This window comes from Hypanus sabinus, chromosome 21 (genome assembly GCF_030144855.1).
Source record: "Hypanus sabinus isolate sHypSab1 chromosome 21, sHypSab1.hap1, whole genome shotgun sequence".
In the NCBI taxonomy this organism is placed as follows: Eukaryota; Metazoa; Chordata; class Chondrichthyes; order Myliobatiformes; family Dasyatidae; genus Hypanus; species Hypanus sabinus.
In genome coordinates, this window is record NC_082726.1 from 15,325,243 (window position 1) to 15,341,809 (window position 16,567).

Below are 16,567 nucleotides of genomic sequence, written 5' to 3' on the forward strand. Positions count from 1 at the left end.
TGATCTGTAGGCTGGTGGTGTCCTACTGACCTCCTACCTGGAGGTAGAATTCACAGGGTTGGGAGTAACGTAGCTGAGAAAGCTGCTAAAGTCGCGAAGGTAAAAATTAGAAAATACTGTAGAGTGTTAAAGATAGTTGGAATACACTTTATATATTAGTTTACTGAAGGCTGATAAACCACTGAAGTATCTCCACTTTCAGACAGATCCAGCACTATCAGTCACTAATTACCCTTTTCAAGATGGTATTGGGTGATGGAAAGGGAATATGAGGGCATTAATTGACTGTGGCAGAGGAGTGGAGTTGTGGATGTTGGTTTCAGATGAGGGAGAGGTGGTAGTGCTGGTCTGGGGCTATAGGACATGAGGGTGTTGGTTCATCAGCAGTCTGGGCAACGTGAGGGTGCTGGTCTATTGGGAGTGACCTAATCTAACAATTTTAGAACCAAATTGCAGGTAGACTAAATAGAATCATGAAAACTAGTTATATTAATAACTAAAAGATATCAGCTTAGGTGCACACACATGGTGGGGAATACATTTGCTATGTCGAAGATTCACAGGAGAATTACAAGAATGACTTGTAGATTCAAAGAATTTTCCTTAGCTAAAAGATATGAGTTGTTGGCAGTGGTTGGTAAATTAATTGCCTCAATAGCCAAGGGTGGATGAGTTTGAAAGAGTGATGAGGATAAAGGAACAAACAGACAAACAAATTTATTGCAACACACACAAAATGCTGGTGGAACACAGCAGGCCGGGCAGCATCTGTAAGGAGAAGCACTGTCGATGTTTTGGGCCGAGACGAAGGGTAATTAGTTCATGAAAACATGCCTATAATTGTATGGATTTCTCAATGTGCTGGTTTTAATTATACTACCACCAAGTGGCTGTTGAATCTGTATTTGCATTACAACACAACAACACATCGACAGCAGAATTTACAATGAAAATTTAAAAAATGACAAAATATCTCTGATGCACCATCAATAATTCTGAGGCGTGGGTTAAGGTAGGCTTTTATTGGCTGGAAGAAAGCACAAGCAGCAAGTGACCACCACACAACATCCTGGAGACTGAGGAAGGGGCTGTGCCTCCAATCGCCTTTACACCGCGGTCTGTGGGAGGAGCCACGGTCTGTGGGAGGAGTCACAGGAGCAGTCAGCCGGGGGGGGGGGTGTCCATACAGATATAGTTCACCGCACTCTCATTTTAAAATGGGAATTGAATTATATTCTGTGTTCTGATCTAATTATCCACTGCTATCTGAGATTTCCAGTACCAGAATGTAAATCTTTATGAAATTTATGCACCCTTTGTTTCGATATCAATTGATGAAGTGCAAATAGGTATCCACTTAATGCGGAGAACTTAATATATGGTAGTTTATTGAAAGAAGGATCACCAGTGTCATTTAGAAGCACATTTACTTCCCATTTTCACCTCATTAAACAGTCACATGAACTAAAAGATGAGACCAAATCTGAGTGGCTATTACAAAACTAGAACTCCAGGTTTGAAGTTTTTCTGATATTATTCACTTAGTTCACATGCTAGATAGTAAATGCAGAATTACAGATTTACACTAATATATTGGCAGGGCAACATGTAAAGGAATTTAACAAACTGAATGCTTGCATGAGGTAGCATTAAACTTTTAAAATTCACTAAATAATAGATTAATAAATATTAATGCTGTAGTCTTTAGTTAAAGAGCTTAATTTTTTTTTCAAACTCAACCCTACTTTTGAAGGTGAAAAACTGAAGGTGATCAAGCATTTCACCATTAGCTGAACAAAACATTCATAATGCTTTGATATCCTGCTTCTGCACACATTAAGCACCACATTTGAAATTAAGCTTACAAAATATCTGAATGTATATAAATCTACACAGGTATAGCAATCCTGTAGAACTCCATTGCTGAAGTTTAGTTCTTCAATACAATGAAAGTGCATATAAAATACTCAAAGTTTTGCACATTGCAGGAAAAACACAATGGATTTTTGTGCAGTTCATTCCAATGAAATACTGGTACACATCGTCTACCAGTGTCTAATTGCCACTAATTCTTGCCGTAGACTGATCTTCTTCAATGTTTCATAACCAATGACTAGGACAAAAGCTGTTGGAGCTGCAGATAGGATGCGAGCAGACAGCCCCTTGGTGAAACCCCGTGCACCTTCTTCTCTCAAAAGCTGACTGGAAGTTTCAATTATCGAGGATTTGCCCTCCAACTGAAAAAGAAAACATCAAATAAGTCTCAGTAAATTATAAAGATCAAGAAATTCCAGTACATTTCCAATTGATTGGGTGCCTCATCAATACCTTCTTTCCCACTCAACATCAAATATATACTATTCTATTCTTCAAATTTGGATAAGAACATCTTTGCAATAACATAGAGAAAACTGAGTTTTGTCTTCTTCCTCAAAGACAGAGGAAAGATGTTGTTAAGCCAACATATAAAGACAGGAATCAAAAGGTTGAGAATTGTGGGAATAATGTTCTGACGTGTTTATTTCAATGCAATGAGTATTGTGGCTAAAGCAGATGAGCTTAGATTATCAATCAGCATGTGGAATTATGAAATTGTAGCCATTTATGAGACTTGGTTGTAGGACTCAACTTGAGCCATGGGCGAGCTGCTGGATGATTAGAGGTAAGCTAATGTAGTTCCATTGTTTAAGAGAGGCTCTAAGAATAAGTCAGGAAATTATAGGCTGGTGAAGCTGATGTCAGTAGTGTACAAGTTATTGAAATGTATTCTAAGGGACTGGATATATATGTATTTCGATAGACAGGCACTGATTAGAGATAGTCAACATGGCTTTGTGTGTGGTAGGGCATGTCTAACCAATCTCAGAGTTTTTGAGGAGGTTACCAGAAAAGTTGGTGAAGTATTGTTGTCTTCATGGATGCTAGCAAGGTCCTTGACAAGGTTCTGCAAGGGAGGCTGGTCAAAAAGTTTAATTTGCTTCATCATTCAGGATGAGGTTGTAAATTGGATTCAACGTTGTCTTCATAGCAGAAGCCAGAAAGTGGTAGTAGATGGATGTTTCTCTGATTGGAGGCCTTTGGTGGGCCACAGGGATTGGCGCTGGGTCATTGTTATTAGTCATCTATATCAGTGATCTAGATGATAATGTGATAAACTGGATCAGTAAATTTATGTATAACACCAAGATTAGGGGGCATAGTAGACAGCAAGGAAAGCAATCAAAGCTTGTAGCAGAATTTGGATCAGCTAGCAAAATAGGCTGGAAAAAAAAAGCAGATTTAATTTCAGGCAGATAAGTGTGAGGTATTGCACTTTAGGAGGACAAACCAAGGTATGACTTACACAATGAGTAGTAGAGCACTGAGGAGTATGGTAGAATAGAGGGGTCTGGGGACACAGATCCATAATGGTTAGGACTTTATTCCCTGGAGTGTAGGAGAATGAAGGAAGATTTGATAAAGATGTACAAAATTATGAGGTTTGCAGCTAAGGTAAATGTCATAGGTTAAGGGTGAAAGGTGAAATGTTTAAAGGTGAGTTTGTAAAACGTGGTTTCAGGATACTTGGAGGCACATGATAAAGCAGGCTATATACAGCATGGTTACCTCAAGGGAAAATCTTGCCTGACCTATCTGTTGGAATTCTTTGAAGAAATAACAAGCAGAATAGACAAAGGAGGATGGTTGATGTTGTATATTTGGATTTTCAGAAGGCCTTTGACAAGGTACAAACTACAAGCCCATGGTATGAAAGAGAAGATTCTAGCATGGATAAAACAGAGGCAAAGAGTGGGAATAAAGGGAGCCTTTTCTGATTGCTTGCCAGTGACTAGTGGTGTTTCACAGGGGGTCTGTTTTAGGACCAATTCTTTTTATGTTAAACGTTAATGATTTGTATGGTGGGATTAATGGCTTTGTTGCAAAGTTTGCAGACAATACAAACATAGGTAGAGGGGCATGTAGTTTTGAGGAAGCAGAGAGGCTACAGAAGAACCTAGACAGATTAGGAGAATGGGCAAAGAATTGGCAGATGGAATACAATGTCAGGAAGTGTATGGCCATACACTTTGGTAGAAGAAATGAAAGTATTTACTATTTTTTGAATGGAGAAAAAATATTTTTAAAAACTGAGACGCAATGGGACTTGGGAGTCTTTGTGCAGGATTCCATAAAGGTTAATTTGCAGGTTGAGCCTGTGGTTAGGAAATGCAATGTTAGCAGTAAGGATGTAATATTGAGGCTTAAAAGACACTAGTGAGGCCGCGGTTGGGGAGGAGCTTTGGGCCCTTATCTTAGGAAGGATGTGTTGAAACTGGAGAAACTTCATGAAAATGATTCCAGGTTTGAATAGCTTGTCATATGAAGAGCATTTAATGACACAGGGCCTGTATTCACTGGATTTCAGAAGAATGCGGGGTGACCTTATAGAAACCGATCGATGGTGAAAGGCCTTGATAGAGTGGATGTGGAGAAAATGTTTTCTATGGTGTGAAAGCCTAAGACCAGAGGACACAGCCTCAGAATAGAGGGGCATTCTTTTAGAATGGAGATGTGGAGGCATTTCATTAGCCAGAGTGTGGTGAATCTGTGGAATTCGTTGCCACAAGCAGCTGTAGAGGACAAGTCTGCATATATATTTAAGGCGGAGGATGATAGATTTTTGGTTGGTCAGGACATGAAGGGATACGGGTCGGTAGGACATTGGGTCTCATGATCATATGGAACATGAGGGGAATTCCTTCGCTCAGAATGTGGAACAGCTGCCAGTGGAAGGGGTGGGTGAGGGATTGATTTCAACTTTTAAGAGAAGTTTGAATAAATACATGGATGAGAGGGGTATGGAGGTCTATGTTCCAGCTGCAGGTCATTAGAACTAGGCAGAATAATAGTTTGACATGGACTAAATGGGCTGAAGAACTTTTTCCTGTGCTATAGTGCTCTATGACTCGATGACAGATGCTGAGTAATTGCTGTTAGAATATTGTGCCTTAAAGACTTTTTTTGCACTCTCCTTCCATGTTTTCATGTTTTCTTTGTTTAGATTTAATATCCAAATTTTACATTACTTCATTTACAAACCTGATATCAAATCTTATCATATGTTCATTCCTTCCCACAGACACCTAGACAACAAGGTTATCAAAATGACATCAAAAATAGCTTTGTCCCTCGTTGATTTCTCAAACGTTGATCTTACAAGGGATCTATTTTATAATTTACAAATTCATCTTCTGTAATATCTAGGAAAATTTGTATTGTCCAGAGTATACTTAAGTTAAATTCTCCCAAGATTACTACCTTTTCTCTGACAGAAACACTCCTCTAATTTCCTATTTATTGCAACAATGTTTTTGACCTATAAATAGATCCTTTCACCATTTCTTGCCATTTTCTGTCTCTTAGCTTGATCTAAATTAATTCAAGTTTTGCATCATGATTTGTCAAGCCTTTATCAGGTACACAAGCCTGAAAGCACGTACCACCAAACACAAGAATAGCTTCTATTCCACTGTTAATCAGACTCTTGAATGGACTGTAGGTGAATTTTAGATCCCTCAGTATACCTCCTCATGGCATTTGCACTTTGTTTACCTGTACTGTAGTTTCTCTGTAGCAGAAACACTATATTTTACATTCTGTATTCTGCTTTCAATCTACTACGTTGATGTAGTTACTGTATGTATGGCATTATCTTCCAGGATGGCATGCAGACTGAAGGTTTTCACTGTATCAGTACAAGTGATAAAAACAGAAACGATACCAATACCAGATCTCCTTTCTTACTAAGAGTATCTCGCCAATGCCTTTTCCTATTCATCTGTTCTTTCCAAATGTGGACCACCTTGGAATAGTTAGTACAATGCACAAAAAGCTGGAGGGACTCAGCAGGTCAGGTCTATGGAGGGAAGTGGACAACTGATGCTTTGAGTCGAGACCCTTCATCTCAGACTTAGAATGTCACTTCAGAAGTTCCTGAGAGCAGTGTCCTGTGAATTCTTATCACAGAACATTTCAGCCTATCAATAACCCTCTTTCGAACAGTCTGACCCAGCATATTATCTGACTGCTCACAATTTGCAAAAAAAAAACACTAAACAGCCCCTGCCTGATTCTTTACATCAAATTTCAGATATAGGCTGATAAGTGGGAAGGAACATTCATGTCATACAAGTACCAGAAAGTAGATGTCTCCAACAGAAAGCGAATTGAGTTACTTACCCTTGATGTACAGTACAATGGCATTACCATCAGCAAGTCCAACATAATCAACATCTTGGGGTCACCACTGACTGAAACCGCAAGTGGTTCAACTACAGATATATATGGTTGCAAGAGCAAGAGGCTGGAAGTCCCAAGGGAGCCAAAGGCTTTCCCCCATCTACAAGACACAGTTCAATAGTGTGATGGAATACTCTATATGTTTGAATGTGTGTAGCTCCAGCTATACTCAAGAAGCTTAATATCATCTGGTCAAAACAACCCACTTGAATGGTATGCCAACCTAAATATGTAATCCCTACCTCACTAAGTCATAGTGTGTATCACAGTGTATCAGCCATAAAAATGCTGCAGTTATTATCCTAGGCAGCTTCAAAAGCACCTTTAAAACCTGTGACCACCGCCACCATGCCAAAGGGCAGTAAATACATGGGACCACCATCAATGGGTCCCTTCTAAGCTCCCGTACAATTGCACACTCATTCCAACATGGAAGTAGATCACCTTTTATCATCACAGGACTAAATTCTGGAATGAATAATAGCTGGTGATCTTGTAAATAGTACCGACATCCTGAAAAATGAATACAAATAACCTTTTCCCAAATTTGTCTCACAAGAACATACTCAAGATATCTGTTTGATAGCAAAGTACCATAGCAATAAACATGGTGCACTGAAAATGTTATCTGAACATGCTGCTGCTACAGTAGGGAGACTATTTGAAGGAATTTTCAAAACTGATGAACAGCTGAACTGCCTTGCGTTCTCTCACTCACACTAGACTGGTGACTCAGAAATATATAGTATTATCCTCTGAACCTTAAGATAACAGTGTATCTGCTTTCACTTTGCTAGTGTTGTTTTATCTAACATTTTTTGTAGGCTTGGTTTAGTCATATTATAGGTCAAAGGATGAACTTGAGCAATCAGTCCCAGCAAGCTAATAACTATGAAGGACATTTCAATTAAAGATGATTCAGAACATGAAATGAAATCATCGATAAACTATAAAATATACAGAATATCCAATAATAACGTCAAACTCTACCGAACTCTTGGCCACCTAGAATGACAGAGAGACCAGACACATAGGAATGCTCTCATCTCCAAGTTCTCTTTGAAGTCTCACCTCCTTGACTTGGACTTAAATTGCAGAGTAAAAGTCCTGGTACCTTAAACAGGCAGCACCAGCAGTTTATGGATGGTAATGGGTCAAAGAGATTACTCAGTACATCTGGAATGGACATTAAATGTGCTGATATCTGCAAGTTAAGAATTAACTTTTTAAAAAGGGAATCCTCACCTGAACCCTAGCTCTGATCACATCCATTGGGTTGGTGAGTGTAGATGCTGTGACTGCTGCCATTGGTCCTGCTATTCCTTGAAGGACCAGATGAGGGCATTCACTAGGAGCCCATTTTGAAAGTTGCTCTGTATTATAGACAGAAATATAGGGTGTAAATTCATTCAACACACACAAAATACAGGAGGAACTCAGCAAGTCAGGCAGCATGTATAGAAATGAATAAACAGTTGACATTTTGGGTGGAGAACCTTCTTCAGGACTGGAAAGGAAGGGGGGAAGAAGTCAGAATAAAATGGTGGGGGGAGGGAAAGGTGGTAGGTGAAGCCGGGTGGGTGGGAAAGGTGAAGGGCTGGAGAGGAGGGAATCTAATAGGAGAGGAGAGTGAACTATGCGAGGAAGGGAAAAAGGAGGAGCACCAGGAGGAAGTGATTGGTAGGTGAGAAAAGGTAAAAGGCCAGAGAGGGAAATAGAAGAGGAGGGAAGGGCGAGGGAAAAAACAGAATGAGAAATTAATGTTCATGCTATCAAGTTGGAGGCTACCCAGATGGTACATGAGGTGTTGCTTCTCCACCCAGAGTAGCCTCATCATGGGGGGCCATGGACTGACATGTCAGAACAGGAATGGGAATAGGAATTACAACGGTTAGCCACCGGGAAATTCCATTTTTGGTGAATGGAGTGGAGGTGCTTTACAAAGCAGCCCCCCAATTTATGACGGGTCTCGCCAATGTAGAGCACCAGATACAATAGACAACCCCAACAGATTCACAGGTGAAATATTGCCTCACTTAGGAGGACTGTTTAGGGCCCTGAATGCGGGGTGAGGGAGGAGTTGAACGGGCAGGAGTAGCACTTCGGTCGCTTTCAGGAGAGAGATTAGTTGGAAAGCATGAATGGAAAGGGGAATCGTGGAGGAAACAATCCCTCTAGAAAGCAGACAGTGGGGGTGGGGGTGGAGGTAGAGATGTGTTTGGTGGCAAATTCATTCAACAAGATTTTTCTTCACCCATATACTTTTACCAATCTTGCAAAACATGTGAGACTTGTCAACTGATAAATGTTCATTATCAGCTGTTTTACAAAATAAATGGTTACCTAGTATGACTGTACATCATTATTATGTGACTTATGTATTTCATTATCTTTTTGTAGGAACAATTATATCTAGAGATGGGGATAAGATTATTTCTTCACAAGGTTATAGATTTTTGTACACTTTTATAATCCACATTTAATGTACATATTTGGATATGGGTAAATAAGTATGTGGAATTCTGTAGCGACAGAAGTAAGTATGATAGGCTTTTGAACTGCACCACACTAATTCAAACTTCGGTCTCAATACCATTTTCTAATTCTCAATTTCCCTACAGTACAAAAAAACTCAGCATCCTTATTATTATTCAACATCCTTAATAGTTGAGACAGAAAATTCCAAAGATTCATATGCTCCAAAAACAGAAAACCTTCCTCATCGCTTTGTTAAATGAACAACCCCTTAACCTATTGATCTGGTTGGTATTGTATTAATCTGCCATAGTTGGATGCATCAGCAAGGGAGATGAGGTGGAGTACAGGGCTACGGTGGGAAACTTTGTCACATGGTGCGAGCAGAATCATCTGCAGCTTAATGTGAAAAAGACCAAGGAGCTGGTAGTGGACCTGAGGAGGGCTAAGGCATCCGTGACCCCTGTTTCCCTCCAAGGGGTCAGTGTGGATATAGTGGAGGATTACAAATACCTGGGGATATGAATGGACAATAAACTGGACTGGTCAAAGAACACTGAGGCTGTCTACAAGAAGGGTCAGAGCTGTCTCTACTTCCTGAGGAGACTGAGGTTCTTTAACATCTGCCGGATAATGCTGAGGATGCTCTATGAGGCTGTGGTGGCCAGTGCTATCATGTTTGCTGTTGTGTGCTGGGGCAGCAGGCTGAGGGTAGCAGACACCAACAGAATCAACAAACTCATTCGTAAGGCCAGTGATGTTGTGGGGGTGGAACTGGACTCTCTGACAGTGGTGTCTGAAAAGAGGATGCTGTCCAAGTTGCATGCCATCTTGGACAATGACTCCCATCCACTCCATAATGTACTGGTTAGGCACAGGAGTACATTCAGCCAGAGACTCATTCCACCGAGATGTAACACTGAGCGTCATAGGAAGTCATTCCTACCTGTGGCCATCAAACTTTACAACTCCTCCTTCGGAGTGTCAGACACCCTGAGCCAATAGGTTGGTCCTGGACTTATTTCCACTGGGCATGATTAACTTATTATTATTTAATTATTTATGGTTTTATATTGCCATATTTCTTCACTATTCTTGGTTGGTGCGACTGTAACGAAACCGTTTCCCTCGGGATCAATAAAGTATGTCTGTCTATCTGTCTTAAAATCAACCCTAACCCTAATCCAAACCTTATCCAAGCCCAAGGAGATATAATCTTTTGAATCCTCAACCATGCTGTGTCCCTGGAATGGACAGATATTTCATCAATGTAGGCTGGACAGCTAGATTTCTGTCTGCTGGAGTTTAGAAGAATGAATTGTCTTTAGCACTTGTAGGCTGGGGATACCTTCCTTCAGCACAGTAACATTCAGCTCGATCAGTGGTGGTGTACCAATCCATTCATGCTGGTGGATACTGAAATCCCCACACAGAGAACATTCTGTGCCCTTGATACTTATAGTGCTTCTTCCAGGGATATTCCAATGCATCAGCTGAAGGAAAATAGTAGGTGGCAATTAGGAGGAGGCTTCTTTGGCAAAGTTTGGCTTGGTATAATGAGACTTCATAGAGCTTGGAATGAAAGTTGATATTTCCAAGGGCCACCCCCTCCTTCCTCTCTTCCACTATGATGAAGAAGTCTGGCACATTGTCAGTAGCATATAATTCTCTTTTTGATTGTTGTTTAACTGGTCTGTGGGAGAGCTCTCCCAGTTTAAACACAGGTACCATTTGTTTGTGAGGAGGATTTTAAAGTTTGTTTAGGCTGGATGTGACTTTGGTGGTCCATCTGATTTCTCTATTTGCACTGGAAGACGGTGAAGTATCTGAAAGGAAATAATTTTTCAGGGCTTTGAAGAGCAAACATAAAATGGGACAAGATGGATTGTTCTTCTAAAGCCAATACAGATTGGTGGTCCAAATGGTCTTAATCCAAACTGTAACCATTCTGTGAATCTATTTGGCTGTAGTGATAACAGCACAATTGGGTGGATTGCTAGGCCACTGAGTCAACCATGACGTGGACCTATCGACATTTATGGGCCAGAAGAGTGATCCAACAACCCCACAGTTTCTGTAGTCATCACTACTAACTTAAATTGTTGCTTTTCCAAATTCCAGGTTATCCACCAATTTTACTTCACAGCTACAATAATGGGATTTGAACTTGGGTCTCTGAATTTTTAGTCCAGTGGCCTAGAAAGATTTTCAGGTGTTTGGCAAAGTCCTACATATAGGCTGGCTAGCAAAATTGGAACCCTAAAAATAATAGGGTCAGAGGCAGCATGGATAACAGACTGTTCAATAATTGTAAGGAAAGAGTTGACACCTCCTGTGAGAGGTTTTAAGAGAGTGAAGTTCCCCCAAAAAATCACTGTTTGGGCTATTTTTATTTTTGATATTTATTGATGTTTTCTTGTGGTGTGTGGGATAAAATTTTTTAAATATGTCAGAAAATATGCAGTAAATAATAAAAATGTAGTAAAAATCCAAAAGGATAAAGATAGAATAAACTGACAAGTAGCCGATGAAATTTAGTACAAAGAATAAAATGATAAATTTTGTCAGCAAGAACAATAGTGAGAAAATGACACAGCTCTAAAGTGCATGTAAGGACAGAGGGCCATGGAGGGAAATAGACAGTTGACATTTTGGGTCTCATCCTGATACGTTGATTGTTCATTTCCCTCTATAGAAGCTACCTGACTCACTAAATTCCTCCAGTTTTTTGTTTATTGTTTTAGGTTTTCAGTATTTGCAATTGCTTGTGTCTCCATGTCAATAAGGTTAGTTGATTATATGAGATTAAGTGCTTTACAAATGAGTTACAAAATACAAAAAAGAAAGGTTTTGCTGAACGTTGATACAATAGTGATTAGACCACAATAGGATTCTAGTTTCTTTGCTTCAGAAAGGATGTGAAGATCTTAGAGAGAGTACAGAAAAGATTCACATGAATGATTCCAAGGATGAGGGATTTGAAGCTACAAGATTATAGGTGATAAAAACATGGGGCTGCTCTCCTTGGAGAAAATGTTTAAAGGAAATTTAACAGAGGCGAATAGGTCAAGGTTCATTTAGAATCTCTCCATTAGAATTTGGTTAAGGATCAGAGAATATATATTTAAAGTTATAGGTCTAAAATACCTGGAAGATGTGAGGGAAACCTTTCTGGCTACACAGAATGGTAATGATGTGGAACTGCAAAATCAGGAACTTATACCTTTAACAGTATCAAAAACAGAATTAATCAAGGCTTTCAAATGGCCATGGATTTGAAGCTCCTCAGCTCCAAGAATGGTGATTGTATGCAGCAGTTAAACATCCACTTACTTCAAAATTATTTGATTCCACAATCATTAATAAAAGGTTTATAATGTTAACTCATGATGATAAAGAGAATAACTGTAATGTTACATGCCTGCAAAGAAGAGATAAGAAGGCCACCATACTGCACTGTTAGGAACATACGTCAACAAGGCAGGCAAATATCCTCTGTAAAATCCTCTCGGGCCATCAATCCTAAAAATATGAATAATAACCTTCTTTGCTTGGCCAAAGCCTTGGCTGATACCTCCTGTAGTTTGGGAGAGTTGTAATCGACCCCTGTAGCCTTTCTGGCCCATGATCATCAGGTGCTGAGAAATGACATCAAAGGGTACTATAAAGCTCTGTGCCACAAGTGATGCTGATCCTCCTGCTATGAATGACTTAACTGTATTATTGTTGCTATACTCTGATACATACATGCGTACTAGTTCATAAGTTGTAATATAACTTTGGCCTGTGATTAGGCCAAATGCATTCACAAGAAACCCCCTGTACAGTCCTCGTACACCCTCAGATTTTAAAATTTTACTGAATGCATCAAAAGTGCCGTTGTAGTGACTCCAGCCTCTTTGGACCTGAAGTCTTGTTCTAATCAGTATGACAGGATAAACTGTAAGGCGGATCGACAGAGCCATGAATATGCCAACAGAGAAGAACTTTCTCTTGTCCAGGTCCTCCCATTCTGTTATCCGGATGTTTGGTTTCTCTTGCATTTTTATCACGCTTGCTCCTGATGTTCAGAAAGATCTGTAAAAAATCAGGAAAGACGCAGAGTTTCAGACCCACTGTTATAAAGTGGAAAACAACTACTTAAAAAGTTGTAAGATCCTTATTTTCACAAGATAAACATTAAATTATTGCAGCTGTATAACTTATGGCAGACTGAAGCTTCTCCCTCCAGTTCATGAAATTCTCCAATTCATGCTTGTAATTTGAATGACTTCAGAAATTAATAAAAAGAATGTTACACCACATTCATGAATCTCAGTCATAATATATTTTCTAATTTCCAGTCTATTTCTAGAGACTGCTGGAAAAAAAATTGCAAATTTCTTGGACCGTACGTATGAGTATCATTTGGTAAGAGAGAACATCTCTCAGTATTTCAGGTCGACCAGAGGCAAATGCAACATCTAGGTTGTATGCATCTACTACAGGTACCACAGGCAGAAATTTTATGTGAGAAAAGTGAGGGGATATGTTAGCTTGACATCAGAAGTTGGAAAAGGCTGAAATCTATTATAATGGGTGTGATATCAAATCACCTTGAAATATTATAATTGAGCTTATCATTAATCAAAGGGAAATCATGTTTGACTAACCCATTGAAGTTCTTGACTTGCAGTTTTTAATCCAGCAGTTGTCTATAAGGAGTTTGCATGTTCTCCCTGTTTCCTCCGGGTGCTCTGGTTTCCTCCCACAGTCCAAAGACATACCGTAATTGTCCCGTGATTAGGCTAGGGTTAAATCAGGAGTTGCTGGTCAGCGCGGCTTGAAGGGTCTGCACTGCACTGTATCTCAATATATAAATAAATGTAAAGGAACCAGCGAATGTGGTATAGTGGGATTTCTAGGTTTTTGATAAGGGCCCACAGAGTAAGTTGGTGAAAGAGGTTATGCCAATGGAATGTGGATAAAATATATGGTGAATTATTAGTTGCTTAACAAATTGAAAATAAAGAGTAGGAATACACTGGTCTTTCTCAAGTTGGCAGTGGTGACTAGCATAGACTTATGCATCAATGATTAGGCTAAAGGGTCAAATGTAACATTTCCAAGTTAGCTGTTGACAAAAATTAAATGTGATTGTGATTAGTGATGAGGATACAAAGAGGTTGCCAGGGGTTATACCCAAGCTTACTGAGTAGGCAACAACAGGCAAATGAAGAACAACGTGGAAGGATGGTAAGGTTAGTTGCCTTGATTAAAAAAGATAGGAATGACGAGAGCAGGAAATTCTGGTGTTTAGTGGTACCTGCATATCCTTATTCACAAGTTACAGAAAGCTAACTTTGAGTTAGAAATGTAAATACTATGTTGGCCTTTATTGCAAAAGGATTTGCATACCAGGATAACTCGCTACAATTTTGTGGGATCTTAGTTAGACCACAGCAGGACCTTTATTGGGTACCTCCTGTTCCTAATAAAGTGGTCACTGAATGTATGTTCTTGGTCTTCTACTGCTATAGCCCATCCACTTCAAGGTTCAACATATTGTGCATTCTGAGATGTTCTTCGGTACACCACTGTTGTAATGTGTACTTATTTGAGCTACTGTCGTATTCCTGTCAAATTGAACTACTCTGGCCACTCTCCTCAGACCTCTCTTATTAACAATGCATTTTTGCCCACAGGACTGCAGCTCACTGGATTTATTTTGTTTGCTGCAGCATTCTCTGTGAACTAGTCTAGAGAATGTTATGTATTAAAATCATCAGCAGTTTCTGAGATACTCCAACTACCCTGTATGGCACCAACGACATTCCAGAGTCAAAGTCACTTAGTTATTTCTTTTTATTCCAGACTTCCAGCATCTACTTGTTTTTGATTTTCATGGATTCAATACCATATACTATAATAGCATTTTGTAACAATCACTAGTACTATAAAAACATTCCTGAAACATTTGGCCCTTCTCTCAACATCAAAATAAATTTAATAATGACTACAGACATGAGGTTACAAAGTGACTATAGCCAGGTACTAATAACTTAGATAAAGAGGCAAAAAGAATATGACCTATTGACCTACTGAATAGTGCTAGTTTACTCTCATAATCTATTCTTGGTATGCAATTATTCCCATCCTCTGGCATTGCACTAATTTTTGTGGCATTATGTAACTTTTCTTTTAATTTGAAATCATTGTAAGCTTCCCAGACAAAGTTAGATTAGAACAGCCAACATATCGAAATGAATGTTGGAAGATAAATAACTAAATTAAGGGAAGAAGCCCATAAATATCCTTACTAATAGGGAGCACGAGTGCAAAGGACAAAATGAAGTTTGCAACATTTGTCAATGATGTTTTTAAAATTTAATATAATGTAGTTTACTTTCCAGGTCCTCAGTATCATAGAAACCAGTACTGCTCACACCACACTTAATCAAGAACTGACTGAGCATTCAACAAAGTGTGTGGGATGAAGTCACATGTCCCAGAATACTCATCACCCTAGGACTGTACAGCTGCAATACTGATAACTACTTAATAATATAAAAACACAGCCCAGGTATGTCCTGACCACAAACAACAGAAAAAAACCCAAATTCAATACAGCTAACTAATGTTAAGTTTGAATTCTGACAGAATGAGATGAGACACGAAGGTGGCATTTGACTAACCATGGCACCAAAAGCGCTCATAAAAATGAAGTTAATTGGAATTGGGAGGAAGCTCTCCATTGGCTAAGGAAAACAGATTAACAAAAGAGACATATTTAACAATTACCAACAAAAGTACCAATGAGATATAACCATTCTACAGAATGGAGCTCCATTCCTTCTTATCTAAAGAAATTCAAATATCACTGTATCAGAATCAGAATCAGAATCAGAATCAGACTTTAATCGCCAAGTACCTGTGCACATACAAGGAATTTACTTCCGGCAGATGTTGTCTCTCTGCTCATAACAATAATAATGATAAATATAAATGAAAATATAGATTATACATACAAGTAGTGCAATCCAAGTAATAGTTAGCCGATAGTTGACCGGCAGTTAACTGTTCAGCAAAGTGACCGCAGTAGGGAAAAAACTTCTCCAGTGCCTATTAGTCTTAGTCTGGAGGGATCTGAAGCGCCTACCAGACGGAAGCATTTCAAACAGTCCGTGCGCAGGATGGAAGGAGTCCTTTATGATGTTCCCCGCCCTCTTCTTCAACCTGGAAGAGTACAGGTCCACAATAGAGGGCAGGGAGGCTCCAATGATGCGCTCGGCAGTCCTCACTGTGCGCTGTAGTCTGGTTCTATCCTGCTTGGTGGCGGCTCCAAACCACACAGTGATGGAGGTGCACAGGACAGACTCAATGACTGCAGTATAGAACTGCAGCAGCAATTCCTGAGGCAGACCATATTTCCTCAAGAGCCGCAGGAAGTACATCCGCTGCTGGGCCTTCTTCAGGATGGAGCTGATGTTCTGCTCCCACTTCAGATCCTGAGAGATGGTGGTTCCCAGGAACCTGAAGCTCTCCACGGTGGACACAGGGCTGCTGAGGACTGTGAGGGGGGACATAACGGGGGGATGTCTCCTGAAATCCACTATCATCTCCTTTGTCTTGAGCGTGTTCAGCTCCAGATTGTTCCGACTGCACCAGAGCACCAGTTGGTCCACCTGCTGTCGATATGCAGACTCATCACTGTTCTGGATGAGTCCGATGATGGTGGTGTCGTCTACAAACTTCAAAAGCTTCACATAGGGGTTGGAGGAGGTGCAGTCATTGGTGTAGAGGGAGAACAGCAGTGGAGAGAGAACACACCCCG

At 39.8% G+C, this 16,567-nt stretch overlaps 1 protein-coding gene across 1 annotated transcript in view; it reads right to left on the reverse strand.

Annotated features, from left to right (window-relative positions):
* Positions 1 to 1,211: 1,211 nt before the first annotated feature.
* LOC132378811 (solute carrier family 25 member 44-like) overlaps positions 1,212 to 16,567 on the reverse strand; it is a 37,888-nt gene continuing 22,532 nt past the window's right edge. Inside the window, exons 3-5 of the mRNA XM_059946031.1 lie at positions 12,176 to 12,831; positions 7,525 to 7,652; positions 1,212 to 2,237 (exon numbers count right to left, since the gene is read on the reverse strand). Coding sequence (XP_059802014.1) covers positions 2,046 to 2,237; positions 7,525 to 7,652; positions 12,176 to 12,797 — 942 coding nt within the window. The 5' untranslated portion in view covers positions 12,798 to 12,831 and the 3' untranslated portion in view covers positions 1,212 to 2,045. The remainder of the gene's footprint in view (positions 2,238 to 7,524; positions 7,653 to 12,175; positions 12,832 to 16,567) is intronic.